Source organism: Cebus imitator, unplaced genomic scaffold (genome assembly GCF_001604975.1).
Source record: "Cebus imitator isolate Cc_AM_T3 unplaced genomic scaffold, Cebus_imitator-1.0 Scaffold2, whole genome shotgun sequence".
Taxonomy (NCBI): Eukaryota; Metazoa; Chordata; class Mammalia; order Primates; family Cebidae; genus Cebus; species Cebus imitator.
The window spans coordinates 14,953,832-14,972,844 of record NW_016107317.1 but is presented as its reverse complement, the minus strand read 5'-3'; the positions used below and the strand labels follow the sequence as shown (position 1 = coordinate 14,972,844).

Genomic DNA, 19,013 nt, shown 5'->3' with positions numbered 1-19,013 from the left:
TTTTTTTGACATGGACTCTTGCTCTGTCACCCAGGCTGGAATACAGTGGTGCGGTATCAGCTCACTGCAACCTCTGCCTCCTCAGTTTAAGCAATGCTGCTGTCTGAGCCTCCCAAGTAGCTGGGACTACAGGCACATGCCACCATGCCCAGCTAATTTTTGTATTTTTAGTAGAGATGGGGTTTCTCCATGTTGGTTCAGGCTGTCTCAAACTCCTGACCTCAGGTGATCCACCCACCTTGGCCTCCCAAAGTGCTGGGATTACAGATGTGAGCCACCATGTCCAGCCTGGAATCTACTTTATAAAGTGTTTTGGAACACTTAGGGGTGAAAATATTTATAAAAGTTAAATGAACAGGCCTCCCTGTAGTGGACACACCTCTGGCATGTCATGGGTAAAATAAGGTTCTAACAAAGCTTTCCTAGTGTCCCCAACATCGAGCTTTTTTTAAAGGCTGCTGGAAGGATCTGCCTACTTCTGCATTCCACACTGCAGTAGGTCTTGTTATATACTAAGACCCCAATGCACAAAGCATTTTCAGTCATGGTATTTCTCTCAGTCCTTTGTCTATATATACAAATTTGCTGAGCTGCCTGTATTTATCATTCTCATGTTTGGTGCTATACATTAATAATGTTAAACAACAGATTTATATACAAGGCATTACACACTGAAATTAGACTCACACTAAGACTTTCATATCTTACTGCAGTATTTGTTATATTTTTGAGAGCAACTTTTATATGCCAACTCTTTTTTAATTTATAAACTGGAAGAAAGAGCCATCATTTTACATTCCTGGTAGTACATTTTATATTCTGTTAGTACCACTAAACAAGAAACAGCTTGCTAGGACTACGGGTCCCTTGGAGAATTTCTCCAAAGCATTGATAGTCAGGGAAGCCCTCTAGTCACTACTCTGACATGTATTGCTTATATACTGAATTTTTACTTAAGCTCAAGAGACTGTAGTTAGATGATTGAATGGCTCAACTGAATCTCATTGCTTTTTGCCCTGTCTCTCTGAGGGAGATGCTTTTCCAAAAAGCCTCAATGGCTAGACTATATTTCCATTGAAAAAAAGGGTTTCTCTTCTCTAATCCATGATACAAGGCTGCAATAGTAATCCTCTGATGATATTCAAATAGCTATCCCACAGTTTCAGATAGCCATTTACTGCTTAAAGCGATTGTATCACAGAAAACTTGGTTTATATCTGTTGGTTCCTATTTAAATTCCACGGACTCCACCCTGCCTACTACTTACATTTAAATATTCATTTAATTGGATGTGAGGTTAGCCAAGCAAAGGTGGCAGATCTGTAGCCATCAGGCCATGTGGAATTGACTGTCACTCATTAAAGCTATCCTTAAGATAAAGATTTAAATCTATTTCATTTCCTTGCTCAGTATCACTAAAGTAAATAGGACTAAGACACGGGTATTAAAGGAGATTTCCCAGCCAAGAACATTGACAGCTGAAATATAATCAGTTTATAAGATTTATAATGCTATTGACTTTTCTTTTGCACCATAAATTTCACTGTGGACTCTCTGCCTGGGTTTTATTATAATATCATATCATATTAGGGAGATCAGCTTTGCTGTTGATGAATGAAAATCACTGATATGAAAAAAAAAATTCCTGTTATCAGCTCATCACCTAATCATATTAGCATCTTTGTATCCTATTATCAACTTTTTTATATAAAATAACATTTCCTAATGACAGGGATTTCACTAATGCTATATGAGTGTTGCTAATATCATTTGATGGTTCTCATCATGCACATCCTACTTGAAGGCAGAGTATATTTGTTTTCTACACAGATTTTTAAGATTGCAAATAGTGTCTAGCAACTCAGGCAAAAAATGACGTTTTGTGGAAAAACCATCCTCTTGATTAGCACCAAAGGCCCTTCACAATTTGGTCCCAACCTTTGATTGATAGGATGATGACTCACAAATTTGAAGATAGTTATAATAGATAGAAAAAAAAACGGCAAACCTGCTGAATGCAAAGTAGAATATATTTAACTTATTTGGTTATTACTCATACTGGTCTCAAAGTCAAAGCACAGCCAAAGTTCAACCAAATTAATTCTTATGTGAAATCCTGAATGTTTCCAAGTGTTTGTCAATGTCATTGAGTAAGAGGGTTTTTTACCTCCTTTCAAGCAAATGCCCAACTTTCACAAAAGGAACTAAAACTTGGTTAAAAAAAGAGACAGCACCTTTGTGAAATTCATTTTTTAGAATGTGATCGAGTCATTGGAGTTGCTGGCTATATCTGCAAGATGCTGAACCAGCCAATCGCCACAGCAATTCAGTTTGACAACCAGTCAATGCAGTGAGAAAATCAATTTCATCAGCTCATTGAACTGAACTGATGCTGTGGACACATGCAAATCAAAGGCCCTACGTGGCTTCCCCTCACTGCTAAGGCAGCTGCTTCTCTCTTACCATGGTGGGAAAAGATTCTGATCCAGCTAGAATTCCCACAAAAGGGAAGCTTGGCTCTTCTGTGTATTTTTAAGCTCCCCTGGCATCTGGAGCCAAGCTGGAAGACACTTGCTAGGCAGCACCAGATACCTCTCCCAACTAACTCAAGGCCTAGTAGCACAATCCAGACTCCTTGATGCTGTTCCCTGCCTACCCTGCTCATTTTCTGTAGCATTCAGAATTCACTTTTGGCCCTACTGTGAGAGTATAATCTCACTGTTTCACAAAATGACAGAACAACTCCTCTCCAAAATTTCTTCTGAGGAGCTCTGGTTTCTTTGTTTTTTGAGTTGTTTTGTTTTGTTCTGTTTTTTTGACACAGGTGTCACTCTGTCACCCAAGCTGGAGTACAGTGGCACGGTCACAGCTCACTGTAGCCTTGAATACCAGGGCTCAAGCAATCCTTTCTCACCTCAGTCTCCCATGTCGCTGGGATTACAGGTATGCATCCCCATGCCCAGCTAATTTTTTTAAAAAATTTTTGTAGAGATGGGGTCTCACTATGTTGCCCAGGCATCAAAGGAGCTTATTTAAAAGATTCTAATTACAGAGTCACACCTCCAAGGTCAGCCATGAGATTCCCGAATTCCTAGAGTGGTTGGGTAATATAACTTGCCTGCTCTGTGGACCCTCCCTGTATGTGTCTCACTGACATGTGAGTCCTTGAAAGGAAGACGCCAGGTCATTATAACCCATAAAATGACTGGCACAGAATTCAAAGAGCAATCAGAAAAGAAAAAAAAAATAACTGGCAGATCACAGGGTTTATTAAATATTGAATGGCAAGATTAATTAATTATTTAAAAGCAATGGATCTCAAACTTTAATTGGCATCTTTTCCATTATTATTTATATTATTTTTTATTATTTATTTATTTATTTTTGAGATGGAGTCTTGCTCTGTCACCCAGGTTAGAGTGCACTGGTGTGATCTCGGCTCACTGCAACCTCTGCCTCTTGGGCTCAAGGGATTCTCCTGTCTCAGCCTCCCAAGTAATTTGGATTACAGGTGCACACCAGCCCTTAGAGACAGGGTTTTGCCATGTTGGCCACACTAGTCTTGAACTCCTGCCCTCAGGTGATCTGCCCACCTCAGCCTCCCAAAGTGCTGAGATTACAGGCATGAGCTACCACGCCCAGCCTAGTTGGCATTTTTTTTTTAATCATCTGAAATCTTTTTAAATACAAATTCCTGGACTCCTGCTACCCTCAAAATCTTATTTGAGAATAAGTGGATTGAGCTCTTGGATTGAGTGCAGGTATCTGCGTCTTAACAAATAGGCTAGCTGACATGCTTTGATGAGTATCAGTTTTCTTCCACCAATCTAACTCATCTCTTACTCCAAACAAACAAACAAACAAAAACCATATAAATGTTTGATACAAGCCAAATTTTGCACCAAAATTTCTACTGCAACTACCTATTTTTGCTGTTGTTGCAATGCATTACTTATTTAAGCCTAGAATGGTCAAGCATTAAAGCATATTTCCAGCCCTGAGTTCCACTGGAAATTAGTTGGGAAGGCATCCCCAGTGGATGTGTGAAAATATTTTCACACAGAATATCAGAAAGTCTTCATAAATGTCTCCCTTCCGTTGGCTTTTTTTTGAGACAGGGTCTCACTGTGTCACCCAGGCTGGAATACTGTGGCAGATCTTGGCTTACTGCAACCTCCACCCCTGGGGTTCAAAAGATTCTCATGCCTCAGCCTCCTGAGTAGCTGGGACTACAGGTGTGCCACCAGGCCCAGCTAACTTTTGTATTTTTAGTAGAGACAGGGTTTCGCCATGTTGGCCAGCCTGGCCTCAAGTGATCTGCCCACCTTGTCTTCCCAAAGTGCTAGGATTACGGGCGTGGGCCACTGCACCCAGCCTTAGTTGGCTTTTTGCGTTACCTCTGCCTTGGCACATTTTCAGACGTTCAGCAGCAGAGGAAAACTATCCACCTTTAGGAAGAGGTGAAAGGAATCACAGGGAAGCTTAATTACACTGTCAGGTGAGTGAGCAGCAAAGGCTGAGAGAAAGCAAGCTGAAGCCAGGTAGAAGCAAGACAGTGTAGCCAAGATGAGGAAGCTAAAAATGTCACTCCTGCAGCTTGCTCAGCACCTCCTGGCAAGAGGAGTCACTCCCCTTCAGCGCCACTATTCTGACGTGGATATGTCTCTATTACAGAGCTTTTTACAGCAAAGTGTCCTTCACTGTCTCTCTCAGGCATTAAGCTCCTTCCAGATGGGGCTGTGGCTGATGGTATCGTGGTTAAAAGCTTGTTCTAGAGGCAGACCCCAAATTCAAATGCAGATCTGCCACTTACTGGCTGTGAGGGTTTGGCAACTTATCCTCCCAATCTCAGTTTTCTCATCTGCAAAATGGACACAGTAATCACTTCCCTAAAGAGACAGTTGCATGGATTAAGTGAGATAATCCATATAAACTTCTTAGCAAGATTTCATTGTGTTTAATAAATGTTAGTTCTTATAAATTATTACTTGATATGGGCACCTAGTACCACTTGTGATGAATGAAATGGAAATGAGGACCTCTGGTACCCATCCTACTGCAGCCAGCCTCAGCTCCAGCTGGACACCTGAGGAGGACGGAAGACAAGGCCAGTCAAGGGCTCACTGCTGCTGACTCTAAATATCTGCTGAAAGCCTTACGTAACATGCCTAATCCTGCTAGACCAAACGCCCAGGCTGGGAGACCTCCCACTCCATGGCCTCTTCCCTGGGTCCACTCTTCTCTTAGCTCTTGGGGATTCACCACTCTGTGGAAAGATGTGAATAAAAAGAAAAGCCAGGCACGGTGGTTCACACCTGTAATCCCAGCACTTTGGGAGGCTGAGGTGGGAGGATTGCTTGAGCACGGGAGTTTGAGACCAGCCTGAGCAAGAAGACAAAAACCCCAAGTCTACAAAAATACAAAAAAAATTTAGCCGGGCGTAGTTATGTACACCTGCAGTCCTGGCTATTCGGGAGGCTGAGCAGGGAGAATCACCTGAGCCCATGAAGTCGAGGCTGCAGTGAGCCATGACTGTGCCACTGCACTCCAGCCTGGGTGACAGAGTGGATATGGGGAGAAAAAAAAAAAGAGGAAGAAAAGAAAAAGGAAGCCAAGGAAAGAACACCAAAAGAAGGGTCTTCCCTAAACCACACTCGTAGGTGGGGTGCAGTCCTGTATAATTATTCATAACAGACTCGTGTCCAGGTTCGGATAATAAATTCTGTCGTTATCCAGCCCCCAGACACCAGAGGGCAAGAGTCCCTCCAAGTAACTTGAACCAACATGGAAGCAGCTCGAGCCTTCCTACGACACCAGCCTCATGGGCTTGCAGGGGAGAGTAGCCGTCAGGGAGAGAAAGGCCCCCGAGGCTGTAACCTGGGGCCCACCACCATTCCCACATCCCTGCTCTTGAGCCTTGCAGCCCAGGTGTGTCCTTGGAAACCCCCTTGGCCCTAGAGCCTCATCAAAGCCCCTTTTCCTCAGGTTGGAGGGAGCCGAGGGGAGACTTGCGCTCCCTGGAGAGTTTTAAACAGACTCTTAAACCATGATCCTAACAGTGTCCCTAGTCAGTACAGGAAACTCAAAATATTAACTTTTGGCCGGATGCAGTGGCTCATGCCTGTAATCTCAGCACTTTGGGAGGCCGAGGTGGGTGGATCACATGAGGCCAGGAGTTTGAGACAAGCCTGGCCAACATGGTGAAACTCCATCTCTATTAAAAATTCAAAAATTAGCCAGGCAGGAATGCATGCACCTGTAATCCCAGCTACTCAGAAGGCTGAGCTGGGAGAATCACTTGAACCCAGGAGGCAGAGGTTGCAGTGGGCCAAGATCACACCACTGCACTCCAGCCTGGAAGAAGGCAAGACTGTCTCAAAAAAAAAAAAAAAAAAGTTTACTTTCCATGGATTTAAGAGCTAATTTGTTTTTTTTATAGCCCCAAAACTCGTGGGTGAGGGACAAAAGACTATCGAACCAGCTATTGATCTTCCAGCAGTCACAGGATATTAAAGATACAGGTCAAAACATCAAAAAAGCACAATCAGCCACAATAGCTAACTCCTGTCAAGCAGTTTACACTCACCATGTGCTTCCATACACACGACCTTGCTGCTGCCTTTCATCAGCACTGTCGTCCCAAAGTCTGCAGGTGAGAAGCAGGCCACTGAGAAAGGTTGAAGATTGCTCAAGGTCACTCAGCATGTGAGTGGCAGGCCTGGAACCTGAAGCCAAGTCTTTTGATTTCGAACCTGGTGATTCTCTCTAACATAGGGAGTCACATCATATTCAGATTAACTTGAATTCAATTATATATTATCCAGGAATAAAGAGAAAAAGAAGAGAAAAAATTACAGAGAGAAGGAAAGTGAGAGGGAGTAACCATTTAAACAGTACAGGGAACATCTCTGACCTGTTCTTTTTTTTTTTTTTTTTTTTTTTTTTTTTTGTGGTTTTTTTTTTTTTTTTTTTTTTTTTTTTTTTTTTAGACAGGGTCATGCTCTATCACCAAGCTAGAGTGCAATGGTTCAATTATATAGCTCACTGCAGCCTCAACCTTCCAAGCTCAAGTGATCCTCCCACCTCACCCTCCCAAGTAGCTGGGGCTACAGGCACATGCCACCATGCCCGGCTTATTTATTTTTTCATATTTGTTTATTTATTTTGTAGAGATGGGGGTCTCCTTATGTTGTCCAGGGTCATCTCAAACTCCTGGGCTGAACTGATCCTGTTGTCTGGGTCTCCCAAAGTGTTGGCATTACAGGCAAGAGCCACCACTCTTGGCCTCTGACCCATCCTTTTAACACAAACATGACATGGAATGAGCAACTGATATGAAACATGAAAACGTCATTCACTCCACTGGACTCTGTTCTCAGATGTTTTCACAATGAGAGCTTCTCACCTCACTGAACAAGATTCTAGGATTTAAAGGCATGTATTTTTGGACAACACAGTCCCTAAACACAAATGAATGCCTCTAGGTCATCTGGTGTTCAACCCAAGGAAACAAACATGAATTAGATGCTAGAGGAAAACCCTCAGGGTGGGGCACTGTCAGACCCCACATGGCACCTTCCACAGGGCTCAGCCCCCATATAAGCTGCAGCTCCCCCAGAGACCAGCATTTTATAACTGAAAAAGGGCTTGCACAGACCCAGCTCACCCAATTCTGTCAACATCCTTAGGAAAGGTAGAGTAGGACAGATGTCATTGTCCCCATCATATAGGTGGGGCAGGATAATATTTTGAAATACTATACTGTGTGTTTCCTCTCTGTATTTTGTGCTACAGGAAAGGAAGGAATGGAAGTAGTCAAGACTCCTTCAGGTCAGTCCTCTGAATGTGGGGCTCTCAGAGCTGGGCAAGTTTCTTGTGCCTGAGCTTAGCCCAGAAGTCACAGAGCTGCCTGCCGCCAAGTCACATGGCTGGGGAAATGCAGGTGTCAGCTGTGACCATGCTGGACTGTGGCTGGATGATCTTCCCCATAAAGTAAGCACTGCTAAGCCACCTTGCTTCTTATATGTATTAGTCTGTTTTTACACTGCTATAAAGAACTACCTGAAGCCGGGTGCAGTGGCTCACACCTGTAATCCCAGCACTTTGGGAGGCTGAGGCAGGCAGATTACTTGAGGTCAGGATTTCAAGGCCAGTCTGGCCAACATGGTGAAACCTCTTCTTTACTAAAAATACAAAAATAAGCCAGGTGTGGTGGTGTATGCCTATAACCCGAGCTACTCCAGAGGCTAAGGCAGGAGAATAACTTGAACCTGGGAGGCAGAGGTTGCAGTGAGCCAAGATCGTGCCACTGCACTCCAGCGTGGGTGACAGAGTGAGACCCTGTCTCAAAAAAAAAAAAAAAAAAAAGAAAAGAAACCTGAGACTGGGTAATTTATGAAGAAAAGAGGTTTAATTGACTCACAACTCCACAGGCTTAACAGGAAACATGATGGGGAGACCTCAGGAAACTTACAATCATAGCAGAAGGTGAAAGATGGTGGCAGGAGAGAGAGCAAAGGCGGAAAAATGCCACACACTTTTAAACCCCATCAGATCTTGTGAGAACTCACTCACTACCATGAGAACAGCAAGGGAGAAATCAGGCCTCATGATCCAATCACCTCCTACCAGGAGCTTCCTCAAATTCAACATGAGATTTGGGTGGGGACAGAAATCCAAACCATATTATACAACCCAAGGGAGGTGGAAAGAGCCCCAATAATGGCTCTAAATAAATTTCTGACAAACCCTGGGATATAGGGCACTCACAATCATGTTTCTGTTGAAGTTTTTCAATGAAATATGAAATCTTTTACAGAACTTATTTTGTGATTGCAAATTTTTCCCACTACACAAATAAGGAAAGAACAGGATGACAAACATCCATAAACTACACTTTGAGGTAAATGGGCAGCATCGTCTGGAATAAGACAATTGGTTTATTAAACAGCCTGTTGGCTAATTTAGGGTTTTTCCTTGTTTTCCCTTTGTTTCCTGTAGAGGCCACAGTTGTTTAAAGTGACTTCAGGGACCCCTGTCCTTCACTGACTTATTAGATTGTCTCTAGCATCAGTTATCCTTCAAAATATATAAACCCAAAGAAGCTTATGTGGTACCTTTGAGCTCCACAAAAGAAGGGATTTCCAGGGCATGCAGTCATTATTCAACTTTTTGTGCCCTGGTGCTGGGGCCTTGCATCTAGATATAAAACAAAGCTCAGGTACAAAGATAGAATGGTTCCCTGTCATGTAAGGGTCTGTGGATATAAACTCACTTGCAATTCATCCTGCTGAAAATGTCTCCTTTCCTGCTGCCTATTCCAGTCCTGTTCTGCTTCTACTCTGCAGCATTCTGAATTCTGGCTGTTGCTTGGTTTTGTTTTGTTTTGTTTTTAGCATGTAAGAGTGTCTTTTCTCACTTTCAAGCTTAGCTCTACATTTAAGGCTTTCTCTTATATTTCCAGTGTGTCTCTATGTTCAGAGCCTGAGGAGGGCTTCCCACCGCACCCTGGTTTGCCACTTTCAAGGTAGTCTCCATCAAAAGTTCACTCCTTCAGTCAACATTTCCGAGCGCTTATGAGATGTTGGACACTACGCAGGACACAGAGAACACAAACATGAGTGAGAGACACCACGACTGTTCCCGACAACCTCATAGTCTAGAGAGGAAGCTCCAGCACAACAGGGCTAGTGCCTGGCATAGGTGTGACAAAAGGGAACAGCAGCAAAGAGAACCGAGCCACTGACTGGGGGGAATGGTGGGGAGGAATTTGCACATATGGCTATGCAATGAGTGTGACCAAAATCCATCCATGAGCTGCATGGCAGGGAGATAAATTAACCTTGACATTTATGATCTGTACCCTGTTTAAAAATACAGTCGAGCATAACGTCAGATGGGTTATTAGACTGATGCTCAGGAAACCTGGGTCAGAGTTCTCACTCTGCCTGTGTGTGAACTGAGCACGACATTGCACATGGGTAGGCATCACTTTCTCACAGTATTATTTAATCAGTTGCATTAAATAATCCCTAAGATCCCAACTAGATGAAAACTACATGATTATTATACTCAATGTCATTATTTTCCCACTAAAAAACATTTCTATAAAGTTATTTAAGAAAACAAAGCTAAATATATCCGTTTGCCAAGGTCAACACATGCAAATTTACCCAAAGGAACAGACTTAGAAGAAGAAAGCAGGTACAGACCAAAAGACTAAAGAGAGGACAGATTGCTGGGGAGCCCTGAACACAATTAGTGTATGAAGCAGAAACACAGAGAAGCATAGCTGTGGTTATTTAGTTTTGACTGAATATCTGTAGGTCACCTTCTTGACCACAAACTTCTCAAAGTTACAAATCACATCTTGTCACCACAGCCCACTAAAGAGCACCAAGGGATCTTTCATAAATACAAACTGGTTGTGAGGAAGAAGGGAATGTCCGTTTGCTGATGTTGGTTGAGTGCTGCTAAGAACAGTCTTTCAACCTGCCCTGAGTAACCTTCTCCTGACAAGCAGTGTGGAAGCGGTATGAGCCCGGTTAATCCAACACACGCAGCCCTCTGGATCACGAATAACAGAAACTGCACGTCCTCCAGAGCGCAAATCAGTATGAAGCGAGGTAAATTGTGATTCTAAATGCGTAGTTTCCATTGCTCACCTAGCTCCAAATAGGTAGCTTGCAATCTTCAACTCAGCTCTGCCAAAGTTGGGTTCCTGTCCCGTCACCGAGGCGGCAAAAAGGGAAGCGCAGCGCCATCTGCTGTCCGTCGAGGGGAGAGCCGAGGCTGCTAGAAATTGCATGGTGTATGGAAGGGTCCTTCCAGTGGGACCTGGACTCCTTTGAAAAGCAATTCTCTCCAGTATAAAGGAATACATGATGAGATTTATTTGTTATAGTGCAAGTTTTTGCATTTATTTTTATTTTCTTTGTGCCTGATATTCTGGATAAAATTTGTCTGATTTCAGACAAAAATGAAATGTATAACCTAGTTTATAATGTTTTAATGTATGCACTTTATAGAACTACAGCGTGCATTTCATAATAAAAGTATCTGACCCCAATTACAGTGCTTTCCCTCACATTCATTTTAAGTATCATAAAATTAATGCCATACACACAAACGGATAGTTATACAAATATAAAAAGAACTGTTGCAGAAGAAAAATGTATTCAACTATGTTATAAAAGAAACAGCATCTTTTGAGTTATTAAAGTAAATATTTTTACAGTAACAATAGAATTTAAAGAAAATAGTTCAAAATAAGTCTTGCTTTCCTAAAAAAGCTGAAACTTTGCACCAAGTTGCCTGGTTTGTTCTTAATTGCACTTGGTATGTAATTCTATTTTAATGCAGTCTATTTTCAGTGCCGAAAGCAGGCCACCAAGATTCTTTCAATGATGAATGAAAACGTGCTGTTTAGGACTAGATATTGGCTTTGTAATGTAGATGGTTTGGAGCTTGTGTGTTATGACCAGACAAAAAATGGTGAACAGGATGTCAAGGAACAGCCACAAACACCTCAGACGCCTCACCTATGGTACTGCCATTCCTAAGATTCTGGAAACATACTCTGATGGGGACCTGGACAGTGATACCCAGAGGCTGCTTCCTTTGGCCACTTTCTCCCAATATCTGATTCCAGTGAATATTTATTAATTCAGCTTCAATTAATAAATTCAAGTAGGACAGACTGAAACAGGTAAACTATGCTTATTTTTTATTATAATATTCCCAAAAATATTTGGAAAGAAAAAGATGTTAGAAATAACATCTTCAGTAAACAAATTATAGGTTATGCCATAAGAAACTGCTGCTGCTTGACTACTTTTTTGCCAAAAACAAAGCAATTTCATATAGCTCACCCTAATGCTTAAAAAAATTCAAGGATAGGTACACTGACATGGATATGATGGGGAATGACATCCCTTGTGAATGCAATCTTTACATAGATGTTTCTTCACGCCTGAGGCTAGATTTATGAGAGGTTAATTTGGGCAAATGTTTTAGTTTGTGACATGAGTTTTATAAAAGAACACCATCACTTGGCAGAACTCACTAGCTCAAATAAGTTTTCAATAGGGGCTGTCAGATTGGTTGTTAAGGCTTAGATTCTTATCCTTGTTCACCAGTTAAGTCCCCGTCCAACTTTTCTTACTGTAGTGTAAGAACTATATATAAAATTAATATTTTCAAACATTGACTAGTAGACATGGTGCATTGCAAAAAGCCAATTTTTAAGTCAGTTGCTTAAATGTAAGCAAGCACTTCCTTAAAGAAATAAAAGGTGCTCCTAAAAAGTGGTCAAATTCACAGGTGCAGTCATGAGGGTCTACATAATTCACAATTCAGCCACACTCGTGTCATTTTACAAATCTGAATTAAGAGCTCAGGAAGCAGAAAGACAAAAAAGAAGAGGAAAGAGAATCAAAAACTGATAGTATGGTACTTAGTGTTTATGATACCATTTTCAGTATTCTGGTAAACTATGTTATTCTTAAGTACTGAAATACATACTTCATTCTAAATGATGCTGGTTTTTTACATTTCAAAAAAAGTGAAATCTAAATCCTTTATGTATTCAAACTCAATGACTCAATTTTTAATTTATGCAACAAAACAAATCTGTGTTCAACTTTTTACATCTAGACAGGACTACGCCCATAAAGGTTGCAATGAGCAACCAGATGTGCAATTGTAAAGCTTCCACTGAAAGCATAAGACTCTCAGTCTGTGCATGATGAAACTAAGAAAAACAAAGACAAACTAGAAATACTCTCTTCAAAACAAAATAGAACAGCTTACCATAATAAAAAAAAAAAAAAGAGTGCCTCTCTAAAAACAAAAGAGTACAACAATTTTCAAAAAGCACTTTTCAAAGAGATGGGGCTACTTGAAGATGGAGTCAAAAGAAAAATGTCTGAGCGAGGAGTGGTGACATGTACCTGTAGTCCCAGCTGCTTGGGAAGCTGAAGCAGGAGGATTGCTTGAGTCTAGGAGCTATAGACCATCGTGTGCAATACAGCAAGACCCGATATCTAAGAAAAAGAAATTTAAAAATACATTATTTTATAGATTTTATTGATGAATAACTTATACTATTATAATGTATGCTTACTTATTTTCATAAATTTTTATATTACTTGAGGTTTTCTAGGTTTATAAATTCTTTTTTTTTTTTTTTTTTGGCAGCTTCCAAGCCATTTCATTCAGAATTTTGTGTTTGTTTCCTGAATCAATAAATACTATACAAAACAATGTAAAAATGGCTACCATTTCCTCTCCCCTGCTTCCCCCCACCTGGGGACAATCCCCTGGGCAACCTCACTCAGGGATTTTAGTGGTTCTCCCTCTAGATTTGGTCCAGCAAATGAGGCTGAGTGACATAGTCCCTTGAATCACTTTCAAAGGAGCTAAGCTGAGGTGAGGAGAGCCTCTGGGATCTGGAGGTTACTAGGTTAGGTAAATGGATTAGTGTTTTTTGGAAAAGAGTCAGTGCCTGGGACAAGAGCCTACCCCAAAGAAAAGGGTGTCTAAAATGTTCACGGTTCCTTCTTTTGCCTCAAAAAGTGACATTTATTCAAAGAAAAAAAATGACAAGACGTCCATCCCTTGGCTCCCTTCCCTCCCCCCTCCTGCTGCTCCCTCAGCCCCCTAAGACTGAACTCTGGCTGGGGGTAGGGCTAGGTGAAAGGACAGCTCCTCAGATGAGGTCAGCAACATGGAGAGGCATTTCCTCAATGGAGGTGTTGTAGAAAGTCTCTATGTCACAAAGAGTCCACGTGTCTTCTTCTGTCACCATGTTAATAGCCACACCCTTACGGCCAAACCATCCACCTCAACCTATTCTGTGGATACAGTTTTCCCTATTGGTGGGAAAGTCATAGTTGATGACTACAGAAACCTGCTGCACATCAATGCCTCTGGCCAGCAGGTCAGTGGTAATCAAAACTCTGCTAGAGTCAGAACGAAACTCCCTCATAATCACATCTCGTTCCTTTTGGTCCATATCTCCATGCATGGCAGAGACAGTGAAATCTCGAGCATGCATCTTCTCAGTGAGCCAGTTAACCTTCCTTCGGGTGTTAATGAAGATGACTGCCTGGGGGATGGTCAGGGTTTCATACAAGTCACACAGTGTGTCCAGCTTCCACTCCTCTCATTCCACGTTGATGCTGAATTGGCGGATACCCTCCAGGGTCAACTCTTCCTTCTTGACAAGAATCCGAATGGGGTCCCTCATGAACTTCTTAGTCACCTCAAGCGCATGAGAAGGCATCGTAGCTGACAGCAAAACTACCTGGGTGTTGCTGTTGAGCTTTTGGAATACATCATAGATCTGGTCCTTAAATCCGTGGCTTAACATTTCGTCAGCTTCGTCCAGTACAAACATCTTGATGTATTTGGGAGACAGGTATCTACAGTTAAGCATATCGAACACATGGCCAGGGGTTCCCACAATGATATGGGGAGCTTCCATCTGCAGTTTCTGCACCTCAGCACGCACATTGGTGCCCCTAATACAGACGTGACAGGAGGCACCCATGTAGTCTCCTAGTGCCATGATCACCTTCTGTATCTGCTGAGCCAATTCTCAAGTAGTTGCCAGAACCAAGGCCTGGGTGGCCTTTAGATCTAATTCAATCTGCTGCAAAATCAATATGGCAAATGTGGCCATTTTCCCAGTCCCAGACTGGGCTTGAGCGATCACATCATAACCCTTGATACAAGGTAGAATGGCTCGCTGCTGGATGGCAGAAGTCTTCTCAAAACCAGAGAAGGGACTCTGAGAGGTTCATGTCATCAAAGCTGTCAACAATCTCATTCCAGTTACTCTCAATGATGCCTTCAGGCTCCCTCCCATGAAGGCCATTGTCTCTGGATCAGGAATCCTGACTTGCAGACATGATCCTTAGAAACTAGCGGTTTATAAATTCTTATATGTAAAATGTATGCAATTCTGAGTTCCACCTATTATTTTTTAGGAATTCTGAAAATGTGTTTTAAATAAATTAAGGCCCAGCACAATGACTCACAACCTGTAATCCCAGCACTTTGAGAGGCTGAGGCAGGTGGATCACTTGAGGTCAGGCGTTCTAGCCCAGCCTGGCCAACATGGCAAAACCCTGTCTCCACTAAAATTAAAAAAAAAAAAATTAGCCAGGCGTGGTGGTGAGCATCTGTAATCCCAGCTACTTGGGAGGCTGAGGCAGGAGAATCACTTGAACCTGGGAGGTGGAAGTTGCCATGAGCCGAGACTGTGCCACTGCGCTCCAGCCTAGGCAACGGAGCATGACTCCACCTCAAAAATAAATAAATAAATAAATAATACATAATGTGTGTATTTCACCATTTATTTTACTTAAAATCAGAATAAACAGTGGATAACCAGAAATACCACTTTCTTCTGCTGTACTGTAATGTCTAGTGGTGCTCAAATAGAGAGAGCATGTGGAGGAAGAAGGAACAAAGCACTGGCTCAAGACACCTAGATTTCAGGCTGAACTTGGCCCTACAGAGGCTGTAAACAGTGAATGGTGCTCCCTCCCCAGTATGAAATTAAAAATACAAGCAACATTATACCATAAACTAAGTCCAACAGAGTCCTTATTTTTTTTATTGCATTTTAGGTTTTGGGGCACTTGTGAAGAACATGCAAGACTGTTGCATAGGTACACACATGGCAGTGTGATATGCTGCCTTCCTCCCCATCACCTACATCTGGCATTTCTCCCCAGGCTATCTCTCCCCTACTCCCCACCCCCCGCTGTCCCTCCCTTATTTCCCCACAACAGACCCCAGTGTGTAGCACTCCCCTCCCTGTGTCCATGTGTTCTTATTGTTCAACACCTGCCTATGAGTGAGAACATGCGGTGTTTGATTTTCTGCTCTTGTGTCAGTTTGCTGAGAATGATGGTTTCCAGGTTCATCCATGTCCCTACAAAGGACATGAACTCATTGCTTTTGATGGCTGCATAATATTCCATGGTGTATATGTGCCACATTTTCCCTGTCCAGTCTATCATCGATGGGCATTCGGGTTGGTTCCAGGTCTTTGCTATTGTAAACTGTGCTGCAGTGAACATTCGTGTGCATGTGTCCTTACAGTAGAATGATTTATATTCCTTTGGATATATACCCAGTAATGGGATTGCTGGGTCAAATGGAATTTCTATTTCTAGTTCCTTGAGGAATCGCCACACTGTCTTCCACAACGAAGTCCTTATTTTTCCCATAATGAACAATAAATATTTTTGTTAAATATTTTATTTTTGTCCCCCAGAGTTACTCTAGTGCTCCTGATTTGTTAGTTGCCTGAGAATCAGACGGGCTTCCCCGCACTCCAGAAAATCCAGTCCTCTCCTGCCTGTTCTTCTGGTCAGGGCTGTGGGTCAGTCATTAGCCTCTTTAGGCTTCTTTCTCCAGCAACACAATGAAGGGTTTTGATCAGGTGGGATCCAGGCTTCCACCCAGTTCTGAAGAATTGCTCCCTGCTCTGGTCACTGCAGAATGAATTCTAGGCTGTGTTTACTGAACCTTTGAAATCCTGCCACCTCCACCTCCCTTTATTTATTTTTATTTTTAATTTTATTTTAGATGGAGTCTCACTCTGTTGCCCAGGCAGGAGTACAGTGGTGTGATCTCAGCTCACTGCAACCTCCGCCCCCTGGGTTCAAACCATTCTCCTACCTCAGCCTCCAGAGTAGCTGGAACTACAGGCACGTGCCACTACACCCAACTAATTTTTGTATTTTCAGTAGAGATTGGGTCTCAACTTGTTGGCCAAGATGATCTCGATCTCTTGACCTTATGATCTGACCCCCTCACCTTCCCAAAGTGCTGGGATTACAGGCATGAGCCACCGCTCCTGGCCGCCTCCTCCCTTTAAAAGAGCCAGCTGTTGAGCTAACTCATGGGGCTGTGTGAATGAGTAAAAGAGAGCCTTAACGTTTCAAGTGTGTCTTTATTTTAATGTCACAAACCATGAGTCTCTAGTTAAGGGATTTCTGACATTTTTAAGAATGATTTTTGTTTTTTTTCAGGAGTGATAAACATGGTGTTTCCTGAGAGCAGAGACTTTGGAGCCTGACTGATAAGGGTTTAAAGGCTAGTTCTACAGAATGCATGAAGATGCTGATTTGGTAAGGGCATGGAAAAGTAGGCACTCTCAAGTACTTGTCTAGGGCGAGGAGTTTGGGTTATATCTTTCAAAATTTCAAGCCTGCCTATCCACTGTCAGGGCAATTCCATATGAGGAATTTTTCAGAATGAATCTCAAATGATACAACGGTCATTCATTGCACTATTGTATTTAATTTAAAAAGATGATTTTACAACAATGTGTCACTTAGTAAGGAACTGGTTAAATAAATTATAGCACAAACAAGCAATAGAATACTATAGAGTTGTCAAAAAGACTGATGAAGTTCTATATGTACCAATATGAATCATCTTCAAGTTGTTATAGTTTTTTTAAAAAAAGGTATAGAATAACACATGTAGGATGCTACCACTTGTGTTGATCTCTGTTTCTGTTGAATTTCAAGTTCACAGGCTGTGTATACTGGCCAACTGCCATGATTCAATTGGCTCCATGGCCACACTGTAGCCACAAAAACCCTTTCTTGTCTTCTTTCCACCATTTCCTCTATTTACCTTCTTCCCCCAAAAATACTAAGTTTCTGTCATGACCTATGTATGGTTGACAAGATTCATGTGAGTCTAAAATGTAATACAATTAGATTCTCAGATCATTTCAAAATCTAGCCAGAGATTAGGAATTCACATTGAAAATTGCTACTTGACCTTGTTTGGTCTGCAGATTTCTTTGTGTTTTTTACATTCTGTGGATGGGAACTGAAGCAAAGTTCTTATGTGTGCATGACTATGAGACTTTAGGAAGCTGTAACACATGGAGATACCTTTTTAAAATTCTGAATAGAGATCTAGGGTAAGACTGAGCACCCCATCATGTCTAAGAAGTAGCCAACCCTCTTCCTGGTCTATGAGGAAGATGCTCAGACTGTGACTGAACAAAATAACATGAAATGGGAGTAGATAGATTATGTAACTGTAATTTTATGATGATGTCAATCCAATTTTTGCACTTTATCTGTTAAAAAAAGTAAAAGGAAGATTTGATAGCCAGGTGTGCTTTAATTTTTGTGGGGAAAAGGATAGTATTAATGAGAGGAAAAACTTAAACTTCTCTGAGAAATAGAGAGTTTTACTTGACTGGGAGGGAAAGCTCACCATCAAATTTTGGGTATTTTGTGTTGCTGGCAGATTGTCCAATGAGCTAGAGACAGGAGAAATGAGTAAATCTTCTGGGGTAAAGGAGTCATATAGCCTTCAGGTTTACTTAATTAATGTTTGTCCTTGACTCATTTCAGTATTTCTTTTGGAACAATATAAAAGAGGAATTTATAAAGGTATTCAGGGGCTCTACTGCATTTTAAATCCTAAGAAGTGTCTAGAATTTTTGAAGTGACCCATAAAGATCCAAACTGAATTTATCAGTCTGGAATTGGTCAGAAAACAGTTACTACAAGTATTAAGAAATAAGGTGTTTAACACAGGAATTAAAGACTGCAGCTAGAAAAGGAAAACAATGTCTAACTTTCTTAAAACATTATGAAATTCGGCCAGGTGCTGTGGCTCATGCCTGTAATCCCTGCACTTTGGGAGGCCAAGGTGGGTGGATCACCTGAGGTCGGGAGTTCAAGACCAGCCTGATGAACATGGAGAAACCCCATCTCTACTAAAAATACAAAATTAGCTGGGTGTGGTGGCACATGCCTATAATCCTAGCTACTTGAGAGGCTGAGGCAGGAGAATTCTTTGAACCCGGGAGGCAGAGGTTGGAGTGAGCCGAGATCACGCCATTGCACCCCAGCCTGGGCAACAAGAGTGAAACTCCATTTCAAAAAAACAATAATAAAAATAATAATGAAATTTATCCATGGGCCTTTTTTTTTTTTTTTAGCTCAGCAGCTATTGTTACTGTT

At 41.8% G+C, this 19,013-nt stretch overlaps 1 protein-coding gene and 1 pseudogene across 3 annotated transcripts in view; both read right to left on the bottom strand.

The window, feature by feature from the left end:
* Positions 1-8,626: 8,626 nt before the first annotated feature.
* Positions 8,627-19,013, bottom strand: part of GXYLT1 (glucoside xylosyltransferase 1) — a 107,621-nt gene continuing 97,234 nt past the window's right edge. Inside the window, exon 9 of one of the 2 annotated variants that reach the window (XM_017530266.2) lies at positions 8,627-13,043. In XM_017530266.2, coding sequence (XP_017385755.1) covers positions 12,911-13,043 — 133 coding nt within the window. In that variant the 3' untranslated portion in view covers positions 8,627-12,910. The remainder of the gene's footprint in view (positions 13,044-19,013) is intronic. The other variant, XM_017530290.2, reaches the window with a different exon arrangement.
* LOC108305599 lies at positions 13,175-14,912 on the bottom strand (annotated as a pseudogene). Its single transcript, XR_001825808.1, has one exon. The product of XR_001825808.1 is annotated as a eukaryotic initiation factor 4A-I-like (transcript).